This window comes from Temnothorax nylanderi, unplaced genomic scaffold, assembly GCF_030848795.1.
Source record: "Temnothorax nylanderi isolate EJ_2023f unplaced genomic scaffold, tnyl_v1.0 TNYL_tig0048_pilon, whole genome shotgun sequence".
Classification (NCBI taxonomy): domain Eukaryota; kingdom Metazoa; phylum Arthropoda; class Insecta; order Hymenoptera; family Formicidae; genus Temnothorax; species Temnothorax nylanderi.
Genome location: NW_027249110.1, coordinates 244,458 through 259,982, shown reverse-complemented (window position 1 = coordinate 259,982; position 15,525 = coordinate 244,458). Strand labels below are relative to the sequence as shown.

The 15,525-nt window shown below is 43.7% G+C and overlaps 2 protein-coding genes across 4 annotated transcripts; one reads left to right on the top strand and one right to left on the bottom strand.

Annotated features, from left to right (window-relative positions):
• Window positions 1-401: 401 nt before the first annotated feature.
• On the bottom strand, window positions 402-2,011 carry Rpl18 (ribosomal protein L18). Its single transcript, XM_071705915.1, has 4 exons — window positions 1,945-2,011; window positions 1,718-1,804; window positions 845-1,051; window positions 402-768 (listed from the first exon to the last, which is right to left on the bottom strand). Exons 1-4 carry the CDS (start codon window positions 1,945-1,947, stop codon window positions 499-501), a joined length of 567 nt encoding a protein of 188 aa, XP_071562016.1. The 5' UTR covers window positions 1,948-2,011; the 3' UTR covers window positions 402-498.
• A 182-nt stretch (window positions 2,012-2,193) lies between these two features.
• On the top strand, window positions 2,194-9,417 carry LOC139772300 (J domain-containing protein CG6693). Of its 3 annotated transcripts, XM_071705884.1 has the most exons (4): window positions 2,194-2,399; window positions 2,486-2,800; window positions 3,184-3,350; window positions 8,822-9,417. In XM_071705884.1, exons 1-4 carry the CDS (start codon window positions 2,306-2,308, stop codon window positions 9,056-9,058), a joined length of 813 nt encoding a protein of 270 aa, XP_071561985.1. In that variant the 5' UTR covers window positions 2,194-2,305; the 3' UTR covers window positions 9,059-9,417. The 3 variants fall into 3 exon arrangements, with proteins under 3 accessions (XP_071561985.1, XP_071561984.1, XP_071561983.1); XM_071705883.1 differs by lacking the exons at window positions 2,194-2,399; window positions 2,486-2,800; window positions 3,184-3,350 and adding exons at window positions 3,368-6,620; window positions 6,700-7,312 and having other exon boundaries at window positions 8,822-9,000; XM_071705882.1 differs by lacking the exons at window positions 2,194-2,399; window positions 2,486-2,800; window positions 3,184-3,350 and adding an exon at window positions 3,368-6,620 and having other exon boundaries at window positions 8,822-9,000.
• Window positions 9,418-15,525: the final 6,108 nt, after the last annotated feature.

Sequence of the window (15,525 nt, the reverse complement as noted above, 5' to 3'; positions counted from 1 at the left end):
GCCAAGTTCAGCTCGAGTCGAGGTCGATTGTTCTCGAGTTCGATTCGAGATGAAATGAACGAAATGAACAAACCCGATGCGCGTTTCTTCTCAAGTTGACGCACATTCAGGCTGTTCTTTTATCGCGATTGTTCGTCGAAATACAAAATTATAATTTTTATTAATAATTTTATAATCTTTTTCTAATTTGTTATTTATTCTTCAATTTTATATTTGATATGTATTATATTTGCAGACATTAAACTGTGAAGAGTAATGAACGAACAATAGATTTTAAATGTTAGTTTACAAATTGAATGGCACATACAATGTAAATTGTAAATCATGTGAAATAAATAGAAGTTACTAATAAATTAGAAAATCTGGATACGTGTAACACGACAAGAAAAGAGAACGAGAAATTATTGTGAAGCAAATGTTTATTTTTCAGTCACTTAACCGCATGGAAAAAAAAAGATTACATCTGACAGAAGATCCGTCGAAATGTGTGCTGCGATCTTATTTCTTGTAACCGCAGCTGCGTCTACGGCCTCTCGCCCGCTCGAACTTTCGTCCCTTGGACCTGACGTATGGTTTCGTGTGGGAGTGCGGCACGCCGGGCGCCAAGCCGAAGTGCTTAACGCTCTCGCGAGCGTTACGCGGTCCCTGCATCAGGACCGTGTGTTTTCCGGTCGGAGCGCGTAACGCCAACTGATCGAACGTAATGATCTCACCGCCGGCCTTCAAGATGCGCGCCCTAGCCTTCTCGGTCACGCGTAAAGCGCATACCTACAAAAATCAATTGCCGTGTAATACGAAATTTAACAGTCAGTTAGATGTCAGCGGTACACTTGTAGTCACTTACCGTCAATTTAGGGACTTCGAAGATCCTAGCGTCATCAGTAACGGTACCGACGATCACGGCGAGACAATTTTCCCTTCCAGGTTTTTTCATAAACCTCACGATTCGTGCCAGGGAAATCGGTGGTCGATGAATCTTGCTCATGAACAGTCGTTTCAAAATAATTTTGTTGAACTTTGAATTTGTTCGTCTCGCCAAGAACCGATATAGCTACAACAAAGCGATCATTGTTCAACTGCGATTCCAATAAATTTGTAGTTCTCAAATCTATGGCCTTCTTAGGAACTTTACGGGAATATACAATTTATTACAAACTTATTAATTGCAAAGAAATTAATTGCAGAAAATATGTATAAACATCTCGTGAAAATTCTATAAAATTTTGATCCTATAAAAGGAGCAGCCTAATTACAAGAAGATTGAGAACTATAATTACAAAGTTTTGATTATGGGGGGCACATGTATCAACTATAATAATCGCCCTTCTATGTTGCAAATAAGCGAGATAGGATAGTTGACGAGTGTTTTTCTAGCGAACTTTCAAATTGAATCAGACCCATGCAAGACCTGACACAGAGTGCAGCTCGCAATCTTGAAAAGGTAAGTAGATGAATCATTGATACACGGTCACTAAATCTCTCTCACTTCAACCAATTGACAAGTGAAAATTGAGGAAAGGTACGATACGAAACTTTTGTATCACATGTAATCACACGTGAAAACTAACCTCAATGAGGAACCATCATGAAAGACAAAAAGACAAACGTGCATTATTTCTAACGAAATTCGAGTAAAATGGAATTAAATATTTCCGAGTAACAGTTTGACAGTATAATCTGCTTCGCAAGTAAATAATATAAAAGACAAGGCATTTACCTTGACGAGGAGCCGCAAATAAACATCCTGCGACCTGGGCTCCGTTCGCCGCACCTTCCGATCGTGCTTATGATTAATGTCAATACCCTGCGAAGAGAAATATCCATCGTTAATTGAATTCGAACAATTTTATATCCTGCGATCACATTCATTTATCGCGATTGACAAGCGGCGGTACAATATCGCTCGATTTTTCGATCGAATCGGTCACCGCCGCACCGCCTTACCATTTTGACACAACCGGAAAAGAAACCACACGAGCACGAGACATACGATGCGTGTCGCGTGTCTGCGATGAAAGATCAGAAGCGGAAACAGAGGGCGCAGGGCGCAGCTGCTTTCAGTGAGATGACGCAGTTGGTATACGATGAGAGTTTTGTTACCGACGAAACAACAGTCCCGTCAGTGGCCGAGTGCGCCATGGCGTAGATGTCGCCTTCGACGGTTCGATTTGAATAGTTTGTGTACAAACCCGCGTTGGGCAGCTGACTGTGTTGTTGTTATCAGGTTTGTTCGCGTCTTCGGTCTGCGAACAGTGCGAACTAAAATTTTCAGTATTTTCAGTATTTATTCGAAAAGTTCAGCAGCATGGCGAGCTTATTGGATTTATGCGAGCAGTACTTCGGCGCCCGTAACTTTTACGACGTGTTAAAAATACCGAAAACCGCGAACGACAAGCAAGGTAAGGAACTGGTGATGTCGACGATGAAGCGGTTCTAACCTCTTGAAATTTTCTTTTATGATAATATTCGTTATTTATGTCATCAGTTAAGAAGGCTTATCACAAGCTGTCGTTGCTCGTGCATCCGGATCGGGTCGAGGAGGACATCAAGGCGGAGGCGACGGAGAAGTTTAAGGTTCTCGGTAGGATACATTCCATCCTCAGTGACAATGAGAAGCGCAAGATTTACGACGAATCCGGCCAGTATGACGAAGAAAGCGAGGAGGTCGTGATGCGCAATTGGGCAGATTATTGGCGGTCCTTATTTAAGCCAATCACCGTTGAAGATATCAATAATTATGAGAAGAATTACAAGGGATCGGAGACGGAGATCAAGGATCTTAAAAGAGCATACATAGACAGTAAGTTTGTATATTATGGGAGCTTTCCAGCAAACGACCCAAGTCGACACAAACATCGTTCAATCTTTCTTTTTTAGCAATAAATAACAAAAATAAAATAATATTTGTGTCGACTTGTGCCATTTGCTGCAAAGCTCCCTATGTATAGATAATTAGAAGCTATCAATTTTTTCGAATTTATTTTGATTAGCTTAAAAATAATTTTTATACCGCACAAATAAGAATTAATACATTTCTGTAAAGAAAAATAGATTTGGTTTAAAATTTGTCAAAATTAGGTATATGATAGAAGAAAGAGATATTTTTTTTATGTCACGTATATCAATATTGTAATATATTAATGTATAGGTCTTGTTTATACACGTCTATACTTTTTTTTTTAGGTAAAGGAGATATGGATTACATTTTGGAAGCTGTTCCATTCACAAACTGTGATGAAGAACCCAGGCTACATGCCATAATTGAGGATCTAATAGAGAGAGGTGAAGTTCCAGAATATACAGCTTTCACTAATGAAAATAAAAAGAAAAAGCAGCGCAGGAAAAGAAAGGTAAGGTATTAAGTATAATATCTTCCATTTATATCGGTTTATAAAAACTATGTTAAAAAGACTTCGAGAAAAGAGCTTTTGAAACTGCAGTAGAATGCAAAAGACCAATTAAAACCAAGTGGATGTTGGTGTGTCTGTGAAAATAGTATTCCGTTTTTAAAATTTTGATATAATTGATATAGTTTTGACTCTTCAAAGAATTTTAGAGTTTCTGATGCATTTGCAAAATTATGGAATGGAAAATATATAATATATATATTTTCGCAAATCCTATTGTCTGTTATCATCGAATGTTTATAGCTTGATTTTCTAATATCTTTTTATGTTTAAAAAACCTCGTTTTTAATTATTTTCTTATTTATCCGACACACAATTAAATTATATCGTAATAATAGCTATTATGAATTTAATTTTGTATTTCTATTGCATTTTAATTGATTTTGGAATTTTTTAAAGCATTCAAACGAAAAAAGTCAATTGTTGAAACAAATGACTTGTAATATAAGATATAAGAAAAAACATTGTTGCGAAACATCATTTCGTCACCCGTTTGTCTCTCGTTCACGTCCTACTCGCGTATCGATCTGTAACCGCGATCGACCGCGTTCAATTGTACCGCGAATTTTAAATCACGTTAGCACATTCTTGCTAAATGTCACTTCAACAGTCTTTTAACGCCCCGCCGCTCTATTTTCAACCTTCTCTATTTTTACCGATCGACTGTACAGCTTGACGGGTGGAAGGTAGTAGGAGAAATAGAAGCATCACTAGGAGGGGAAGGTCTAGTAAATAAGTAACCTACGAATGCGAGAACTGCTTCAGTCCGCGTTACAATTAGTTCGGCCGTTTACCATTAATCACAAAGCTCCGAACGAGAAATTCCTCTCGCGATGATCGTTACATTTCGTTCCGTTTGATCGTCGAAATGAATTTAATACAGGACTGTTTCTTTCACGACGTTTATCTTTACCATTAACCGAGACGAATCGCATTATTTTGCCTGTAATCCCTTTACACGTCAATCCAAGAAATGGATAGTGCCGCAACTCTAGTGTTACTCGCCTTGCTAATCGCGTTCGTCGGCGATGCCGCGGCATCGTGCAGAGAGGTGGCGAACGAGGAGATGCTGGAATATTTTTGCGAGGGTGGCCATCCCGCTGATTTGACCACCATACCCGAAACAACCGAGAAATTGCGAATCACCAAGATGCCACTTCGCAGAATAACTGCCGACACGTTCGCGAGATTCGGCGGGAACCTTTGGGTATTGAGCTGTTCGCATTGCGAGATTACCGATATCGATGCGAACGCCTTTCGACGCCTCGTCAATCTTCAGCAACTCAGCTTGGACAGCAACCGCTTGACTACCGTTAAAGCGTCGTGGTTCGAAGGTTTGGACTCCCTGACGTATCTCGATCTCAATTACAACGACATACGTGACATCGAAGACGGCGTCTACAAGAATCTACCCAGTCTCGTGGACCTTAGAATCTCGGGAAATCGACTGCGATGCCTGAATCTCGACGAGATGTCAAACTTGAGGGAACTGAAGCGCATGTTCCTCAGCGAGAACTCCGAGTTTGCCTGCCCGCACGCCGTCAGCAAGTTCCTTGAGAATCAGGGCGTTGCTTTTGAGCAGGATCCCGAGTGGAGAAGACTCGCCAGTGACACGATCGACGTTCACGTGCCACCGAGCTACGTGGAGGAAGACAGAGAAACCTTGCCGGCGCACCGCGAAAGGTTGCACCCCGATAGGAGACCGCCTCCAGAAGAATCAGAAGGACCTTATGGGACGAGAGATAGGACGTTTTATCCGGACTCTCCGGAACATCGTTCACGCCACAGGAGACCACCAACCACGACCGTGCGGCCAAGGCATCAAGAAGACTTGCCGCGAGTGGAACCGATTCCGAACACAAGACCCTTGCCCATACCGTCGTCGCATCAGGTAATGCCTTACTCAACGCCGGAAACGCCACGAGCACCGCCCTCGGAGGATATCAAGATGTCAGGAATTGACGAACCATCGCGAACGGGACACACCTCAATGTATCCAGCGTACGAAACGACGCCCCGTTGGTCATATCCAACGCAGTACCCGCCGTACATTCCAACGCGTGAAACAACGCCTTATCCGTCGTATCCCACGTCGGAGAGATCGCAAGTATTTGCTATAGGTTCTCCTACAGAGGCCGAAGTGATGTCTTATCCGTCGTATTCCACGGAAAGATCGCGAGTAGTTATTCCTGCAGAGGCCGAAACGGTAGGAACATTCGGAAGACCATCAGAGGCGGGAGACACCAGGACGTATCCGCTGTATGTTACAACGTCCGACGGTCTGGAGAGAACGCCGCATGGATCCGTTCAAGTGACGCACCCATCGTCCGGTAACTCGGACATGGTTACTTTTGGGTCTTGGTCCACGGATGATTCGATCGAGCATCCGGCCGATCCGTCCTGGACGCGGGAACATCACGAACAATCTCGCCGTCCTGCTGGGAACGATAGAGCGACGTGGTCAACGAAACCGCCGTATTACGGGCATGACCCACGTAAAATGATCGTCGAAGAATCGTCGTCGGAGACCGACGACGACCTCTTCGTCGCCACGGATCGTCCCATTGTGTACGATCGATCGCAGACCACGACGACGCGCGGCGTACATTACGTCAGACCTTCGCCACCGGAACTGATGCACTCACCGTCGACGGGCGAGTTCTATCCAGGTCCGTATTACGAACCAGGGGTCACCGTGCATCCGCCGTTGCAGAATTATCAGGAAAGCGACAGGGAGGCCCCGGGCGTTCGTCCGATGGAGACGATGACGACGACGGACGAGCCACTTCCCGAATGCGAGAATTCGGCACCGAAGACCCGACCGGCCGCTGCACTAGTGACGTTTATTGTCGTCACCGTCCTCGGGCACGCCGTCGTGGAGCGATTTTAGTTTCGAGCGCGCCTCCCTTATCGTCCAGATCGGCGGGATAAATTCCAACATCACGCCATACAGAAGAGAATCGAACTGAGGTCTCGCCGATCTAAGGAACGCATCTAAACACCGTGTTGTGACTTGGACTTTCAAGCGCGCATTTATGTATTTAACATTGTAATATTTCCTCATACCTAGCTGCCGAGCATTTCCCCAAAGACGCTTCATAGGATTATTAACCAGATGCAGATAATTAGCGAGAGTGGTCAAGATGGGTGAAACTTTCTTCGGAATTGAAAATGTCGTTCTCCGGAAATGGCAGAGCCAGCTAAACTTGATGCGTAGGTATCATGTAGATATTTAAAAATGCGAGGAAGAATTAATTCTGACATTTCTAATGCATTTTATCGCCAATTCCAGGCAATTCATCTAAATGTGCACGTATACAGAAGCTCTGCTTTTCTAATGCGCAGAATGGGAAACGTGAACTTTGATGCTGTAACTTTTTCGATTGACACAAACTTGTTGAACGTCGACTTAACATATCCCAAAGAAAATCAAAGAAAATATGCTAAAGTTTATCAGCTACTACTAAACTTAGCGAATCTTTGATCTTACGATCGAACGTGGTTCCGTTTCTCGGAATCGTTCGGGGCGCGGCCATATGTTGTAACACCATGAAACGTTTGCCAAGTAGAAAAGCCAATAGAGCGGGGTGTGTGCGTGTCGTACCGAGAAACGATTTTAATTGCAATTAAGCGGCGACTCGGTCGTCGCGTAGTAATGAAATAATTACAAAGTGTCATCGTCCAAATGCGCGGCCGCGCGTTATGTAACGACCTTGTAACGACTCGACTTGTAACGCGTTGCTCTTCGCACAAACGCGTTAAATATACGCTCAAAGGCGACGCTGTTAGGAGTCAAGTTCGCACGGCAGCTTCCGTCATTCTTCGTGCAACAGGTGCATCTCCGCGGAGAATCTGCCGAGGTCGGTCGCGCCAGACGGAGGAGAGAACGAGAAAGAGAAAGAGAGGTAGAGAGAGAGCGCGAGTTCTCTCGCGTAGAAATCGAGCGGCCTTGAATAAAGCGTTAATAAAGCGTCCCGTTATAACGAGAAGCGATGTTTATCTTCCTAAGATGATCTTCATCATCGACTAAACGCGTAGCATTTCCGCGCACATGTTTTCCAAGAGTTTTCCCGCTTCCGAACGAGCGAACTTGAGGGCCGCGCAGTCAATTCTCCGTGGGATTCCATACCGATGACACGATCGTGTTAAATATTTCTTCGCGCCATCCATGCTTCGATTGCTGTCAATTATTTAACGCCCATTTCCTTGGGCCGAGACGTGACGCGATAATCCCGATCAATATAGACCTCGGATCGCGCTGCAAGGTCGCGCGGAAAAAAGGTTTCTACCTTCGACTCGGGCTGATGCGCGTACGTGTTGACGGCCTCGCAGATATTTGGCACGGCTCGAAAGAGATCTGTCTCAAAATATTATATTTGCGCGAAGCAACGCTTCCCGCTCGTTTGCATGTTCGAGCGATAGTTCTGTCATCTCTTGATTGACGTAACTCGACCACAAGATAGAAAAATATTATTTATCCAAATATATATTATGTCATTCGCGTCATTTTCGCGCCTCAATTTGGTGGTCAAGAAAGTCTTGTTTGATAAATAAGATCTCAACTCGTTACAACGACCACTATTGACTCAGAAAGACAAAGTAAGATCTCCTTCGTTTTTAACCGCTGACGAATCCACCGTCTCGCGACTCGGTACAGTCAGAATCCCGCGTGGCGTTGTGCAATGCACCAGCATTAGGCACCCAGCATTAGACGTACTTGCCAGAAATTATAAATAACGGAATTTCTTCAGCAGCGGATTATGGAGTAGGTCACGCGCGATATGAAGCGTCATCGACGCTTATGTATCCCGGAGGTAGCTAGGCGCTGCCGAAAGGAAAACCGCAGCCGCGGAAAAGCGTGAACCGGATTCGCGATGCTGCGTTCTAGGATTCATGGTCATATCGCGATCCAAGTAGACTCGATATTGTAGACTGCATATCGCCGGTCTACTGCGTCTTTACGCTGGTTCGTCCGAGTCACGCTTATAAGTGACGCGTACCCCGCCGCTTCGAGCATCGATAAAATCGATGACCCCCTTGAAATTAAACTGCGCCGTTCCCCAGAAGGAAGAAGAAGAGAGGCTTGGCTTCGAACGCGAAGTCGCGTGCGCCTAATACTCTCGAGGATCAGCGGCGCGTGGCGCGTTTCGGAAATAGAAACACGTAACGTAGAGCTCTCGCGTCTCCTCGCTCTTGTTACGAGCGGGCTGCAATCAATCTCGTTAACAGAGAACGCGCTTGTGCGTCTCGCGAGCGGCCGTTATCTGCTCTAAAAAATCTATTCCCTTCCGCGGCGAGTCTGGATCGAATTATCAATTTAGACTAAACGCGCTGACTAAGCCGCTCTCCAGTCCGACAGTAAACAGCCATCGAGTTCTCATGTTAATTGGTCTGATCGGTCTCTCTGATTACAGTGGGCCAAGGAGGCGGCGGAAGCCGAACGCTTGGAGATGATGCTGAAGATCGAGAATGAGGAAAACGCCACGAACGATCTCGCGCTGGTGATACAAAATCGTAATAAGGCTCGCGCCAATCAATCGGATAGTTTCTTCGACTCCCTGATCGACAAGTACGCAAAGAAGGATGAAAAACCGACCAAAAAGAAAGCTTCGCCCTCAGAGACCACGAAGAAAACCAAGAAGAAGACATAGAGATTAGCGGTTGTGTCGAAACTGTTGCGCGTCCACTCCGCGTCTTCGAAAATTTCAACCTATTATTAATTAAATCGCAAAACACGAACTCGCTGTAGGTTTTCATAATGTGGGCGGTTGTGTTTAGTTTTTTGTATAAGTTCGAAACGTTCACCGAATCAAATGGACTAACTTGCATGGTTCAATATAAATATCGTCAATTAATCGCGCGTAACGCAAATTAAACCATATGTATCGAATTAAACATTTTCTCGCGATAAGTGTGCACAACGGCGTAGAAATATTGTACACTTTATATAAAAACAAATGTCGTATTTCATGCCGAGTTTTATGATACATAATAATACCCCTGAAACCAAGGTGCTTTTGTAATTATTTTCCGTCTAAGATATGTAAAATAGAAATAGACAACTTTTTTTCAACATCTCTTTCTATAATTTCTTTAAAGGTCTAGTTTAGCTAAGGACGAGAGATCGAAGATAAACCAAGAGGTAAGTATACTTTAGTATGGTTAGCGGTATAGCGCCTAGCGGTATAGATACGCTGAATTAAATATGGAAATACCGCCACACAATTTAATTGAGTGATGATTCTGACAGTTGGTTTAGCTACAGTTGTAAACGACTCGTTTTATTTTCACATACGTAAGATAATACTTATTTCTAGCTACATATTCAATTTCTCTACATTATAAATAAAAATAATATCTTTTAATTGCAAAAGGAAATGTTACTCCTGTTTAAAAGAGAACCGACAATTTGATGACTAATAGGAATGTTAAGATTTCCTGCGAGAATGGTCAGGACTTTTCTAATTCTTTTAGAGACAATTATATAAAGAAAATCTTTTTAAAGTTTAATATCTCGATATCTCAAATAGAAAAAGAGATGTGTTGAAAGAAAAGATTTTGCTCACAAATCAATTTTTTTCACATTGCAGAAGCTTCTAAATTTATTTAATACAGTTTTATGTGAATAATCGTGGAAAATGTTATGAAAATCATAAATTTGCAGCGAATGCCGCGGCAGGCGCGGGCGGCGCGGGCCATTCCGGCATCACTGCTCTCGGATTAAGTGCGGACTTGCGGAGTTAATACATAAATTGCCGGGTCCGACGGCTCAGATTACGAAAAACTGATATATCACATGTTTATTTAATACATGTGCTTCGCGGAATTTATTACGGATACCGAGGTATATCGCATTCAATAATATTGACTTTCGATAACATTTTTTCAGATGATCGATCTCGCTTTTCTCAATTGTCAACCTGACTCGCGTCGTTACGTGTCGTGTCGCGCGACTCGCGGCTTCAGAATAAAGTTATTGTCATCGGATACGGAACACGGATAAAAAATCAAACGGACCCTAAATCGAGTAACGTGTTTAATTAGCGATCACGGTCTCTAACGTACGTTTAACCTCATATTTAATATCTGTTTTGATATTTGGCGATCGTGGAGGATAGATGAGAGACAATTTAATGTTCATAAATCGATGATTTAATCCAATAAGTTAACCAAAATCACCTGACAATTAATCAGTAAAGCAGCGATCGTATTATTTTCGGTTGGCATGTTGGCCGCGAATATTTCTTTTTGACCTATTAATTCATACATTTATTCCTCTTACGTCGCTTATATTGCAATACGTAAAAGTATAATCTCGACGTTACATTCCTTGTTCAAAGTGCGGAAAAGTACAGGTGTGGGAGCTGTGGGAGCAGCAGGTGTAGCGCGTCCTCGCGACAGTTGCTCCTTGGCGAGTCTGGCGAGTGAAGTTGGCCGCGCGATTTATGAAATTCTCTCCGCCATGTTAGCGTCTACCTGCGGGGGCTGCGGGACGTCACGGGTGTCGAGCGGATCGTATATGTTTATTCGTAGCTTTTCCGCCATAATTCTTCCGTCGCGTCGCCATGTAATTAAGTACGCGTCGCGAGTCGCGAGGTTAATGCCGGGAGTGCCGTGCAAAGTGTCGCGCGATTATTAGCGACGATATTTTTGCGCGTGAACGTCGTGAGTGAGTGCGCCGACGGAGATGGGTGATCCGGGACAACGGAGAAGGCGGGGGCCTGGGAGACAACGGGCGACGGCGCGGCGCGGCGGGGCGACTGTAAGGTGAGTAATTTGTATTCATTTATTATTTTGCTGTCCTGTTAGTCCTGTGGCGGATGTTCCGCCACTTTCTCAAACGTGATCCTTGATTCGCCCATTACGTGATACTCATACTCGTTCGAGATTTAACTCCGGCGCAATTTCGGAGTTCGATCTCCGGCGAGAAGAGATATTACGTCGCGAACGTTATTGCGTCTCTCTTGGACACTGTTTTAATGTAAAAATATTTTTACATTACAGATCAACGCAGGGTTACAACTTACAACTCCGCTGTTGCGCATCGGCCGGTGAGTTATTTTTTTTATTTCAATGCCATCGAGGCAATAATGGATTTAACTCAGTGATAGTGATAACTGAATGGGGCCGCGGCTGCTCCGACAACATATATGAGTAGCGGGGATGGAGTATGGGTAGGCTGACCTGGCTGACTAGTCATGGTGTGTTCGACGGCTCCGCATTCTAGTATCACTAATGCCATGTTTGCGATCTTAGAAACAACATGCTTATAAACAACGCATATTTGTCTTGACATCGATGGAATCAATAATCTCCCTTTAAAATTAACTTCGCTACATTTCAAAACATCCCGTCATGCCTGCCATTGACAGTTAATACATATTTCATGCATGTGATGTTTGATAATCTCGAGCGCGAAATACTTCAAAGAGATAAAATAAGACGTACATAATTTTTAATCTTGTCGGGCTAATTATATGGGGACTGAGAATTACAGTATACAGTACAGTAAATATTACATTATATATATTCTTGAATAAAATTACCTTTTATATATATTTTATTTTATTTTTATATATTATATATAATATATAGATATACATATTATTCAAATAATTTATACAGCTTGTAATTCTTCCATATCGATATTACAGAGAAAAGTATCAAGTAGATTGCTATAACTTCCAAAAGATCGCGCTAGAAGTATTTTCTCGTCTTATTTGCAATCTAACTTATCGCTATACGACAAAATAAACATTCAAAAGTTCCTAAAATTAATTATACTTTTGTGATAAATAATTTTGCTGTAATATTTGTCACGTGTAATAAATAAATCTAAACAATATTTAAAATTAGATTATTAAATATTTGACACATATTCTCGAAATTAAAAAGCTTCAAATATCCTTACATATTATATCAGCGATATTCAAAATGGCCAAACAGCCATTTGTTAAGTTTAAACAATATGCGCTGAACGCACAAAGGCTCATTAAAAAGATATAAGTTTTCTCTAATGCTTCAAAGCCAGGAATATATTTAAATAAAGTGATCAGAATTTTGTCAGTGCGACATAATTAATTATATTATTTTATTCGGCGCTCGTAGTTTCTCAGACAGCACGTATGTGCTTTAAAAAATGTCTTTACGACGTCTTTTAGACATGCATGCCGTCTGGGAATTAGTTCCGTCTCATTTAAGATTGTATTTAACATATTCGCAGAATATATTTTTATTAATATAAGTTATTAATATAAGGTATTTGAAAAATGCATTGTCAGTTTCACCCTGCGCGCAAATTCTTCGGTGGTCTAGGTGGCACCGTCATTAGTGTCACGGTCATCGATAAGCACCGGCAATGTGTCAGTCACACCGTTGGTCACACAGCTCGTGAAGGATGGGCACATTGGGCACGAAGGGAAGAGGTAGAGATGGCAAAAGAAAAAGGGAGAGAAAGAGGGGCAGACTCCTGCCGAGCGCGTCTATTCTCTCTCGCTTGCGCGTCCGGCGCGTCCCTCGTGTTTCGTGCGGCTCGAGCTGATGATCATGGTGACCACGATGTTATGGTGCTCTCAAATCGGTGTTGGTAGAGATGGTATGTACACTAAGCAAGTGGCCGCCTCGCATGGTCAGTCTCGTGTTACGTCTGGCCTGGCCGGAGCGACAACACGGTGCACATCGGGTGACACAATTCCCAGTCGATATACCCTTCCTTTTTACATGCGGTTTTATGCGGTTTTATACGCGGTGCGCGCACGTTGCCGTGACATTTACGACGATTTTTATCATTTACCTTTAATCATATATCGACTAAAAAATGATATCCCTCTCTTTCTCTTCTTTGCATTTATTGTTTATCACGATAAATGTCGCACCGAGTCTCAGTGGTCGAATTGATAAAAATACCCGTCCCAAATAGTCCGAAAGTTCAGATGTAAAATAAAAATTGAAATAATTCTGCAAGTCAAGAATATACAATACGAATTGCATGTTTATACGAGACTTCATGTTATTCATTTTGTCTTGCCTAATTTTAACAGAACTCTTTTGCCACGTTGAATCTATATGTATGTCTCGTTGAATCGGGACCAGTTGCATCTTTAATCGAATCTTCGACTTAATAGTGATATGAATTATCGTACTTGTTGAACAATGGACGAAAGATTATCTCTTAAGCGATTAATTAATTACTTTTCTTGCTACCAGCTTTTTGATACACATCTCGATAAAACGAACGTTTGCGAAATCTGTACTGCTCGGCAAACCGAGCCACCCGTTGTGCACGAGATTGGCGCACACTTTGACGGAATCACGTACGGGCAATTATGGATATGTGGTGCAAACATAGGTAGCAAAGTGTAAACCATTATTATTTTTAGCCAGACATGTAATAGGAGGCCGGATCGGAGTTTACCAAAGAACGGTAACACAATAGCCTGGCGAGTAACCGGGCTCGTATTTTTTCGCCCCATTAAGCAGCAATTATATCGCGACCTGTTGGCGATTGCGGCAGAACGTTCTCGCAGTTGTACGCAACGGCAAAGCTCGTGCTCCATCGAACAAAACAGATGAATCGTGTTGTGCAAGAGGATAACAGCGGTTTGCCGTATTATGAAACAATCTGATTAGCGAAGCGTCGAGCGTTCGAGTTCTCAGGCTGCCACGGAATATTTCATTGTACGCGTTTATGGATCGATAAATCCGCCGATATATCCCACAATTGATGAGATGGGCGGGATAAGTATGGAAAGCTAAGACGACACCAGAATCCGACATTTCGCGAAACTCTTTCGACCTCGCGTATATATCTGCACGTTACTTTAGAATTCTAGATCGGCTCGTTCGTGTTTTGAAAAAGCGTATTTCGCAATGATCCGCGGTTGCCGTTATTTAATGCCGATCGAGGATTGCGAATATATACGAGTGTAAAAAGTTGACACGTTGGCCACGTCTGCGGGTATAGACCACGTAGCACGGCAGAAAGACTCGTAAATCATCGCGTCGCATGTGCGCGTCGAACAGAATCCCCTTTTCGCACGTCATTTACACCGCAGAAATGGGAAACGCATAATCGCAGTCGTGGCATTTAAAGCGGCATAAAGTCCGCAACCTATTTCCACTTAAATTCTACGATCTACTATCGAGTAGCGCCGAACGTGTCGACGACGCGCCAAGTCTCTCTCTCTCTCTCTCTCTCTCTCTCTCTCGCTAAGTGCACGGAGAAAGTAGAGGAGGAAGCTGGCGAGCGCGCCCTCGGTCATGGAACAAAGCTCCTATCTTCGCTCTCCTCAAGAATCGTCATTAAGATACGTGATGTACGTGATACACCTCCGTCAAAGGGACGGAGAGGAGGGAGAGGGAGCTTCTTTGTGGAAAGCGGAGGAACATCGTCTAAACATCGGGAACCATTCGCGCTCTGTCAACGCTCCGCAACGCGATTCTATTTCTAACCATCTCTAACCATCGTATCCGATCCCCGTCGTGAATCGCATCGAGAGGTGCAGCGTGCGCCGCGCGAGATTCACCCCCATTGAATCCGAAAAGCAAGCGAAGGAGACGAGGAGGAGGTGGGTGGATGGCGAGGGGGCGAAAGGGGAAAGCTGGCGGCAGGGTTGCGCCGGTGTGATAGAGCGAGAGAAGACACTCTGTTGCACAAGGGACGGTGGAGCAAAGGGGGAGACCGGTGGTTGTAGCCGAGAGACGGTAGTGGAGAAGGAGGAGAAGGAGGAGAAGGAGGTTGGTGTGGAGGAGAGCCGCAGGAGAAGGGGGGGAGAGCGACATTCCAGAAGGCGGCGGCGGCGGTGGTTCTCGTGGGAAACCAAAGAGAGAGAGAGGAGAAAGATCTCGTCTCGAGGAGAGGTTGCGGGCCTTAAGGCACCGTTCTCATCTCCCCGACGTGTGACAAGATCGTAGAGGCTTCTGCTGAGGCGCGCTGCCACGAGTCACCGAATTTATAAATCCGTTTGGAGAGACGAGTCCGATTTCTCGTACTATTCTCATACTATCCCCAAGTTAAACGGTGCTCCTCGATTCGCGCGATTCTAACAAAGTGGCCTCGGGAGGTCAACGTTCAAATTAATTAAAATCAGCTTTCATACACCGCTCGGAATGATCTTAA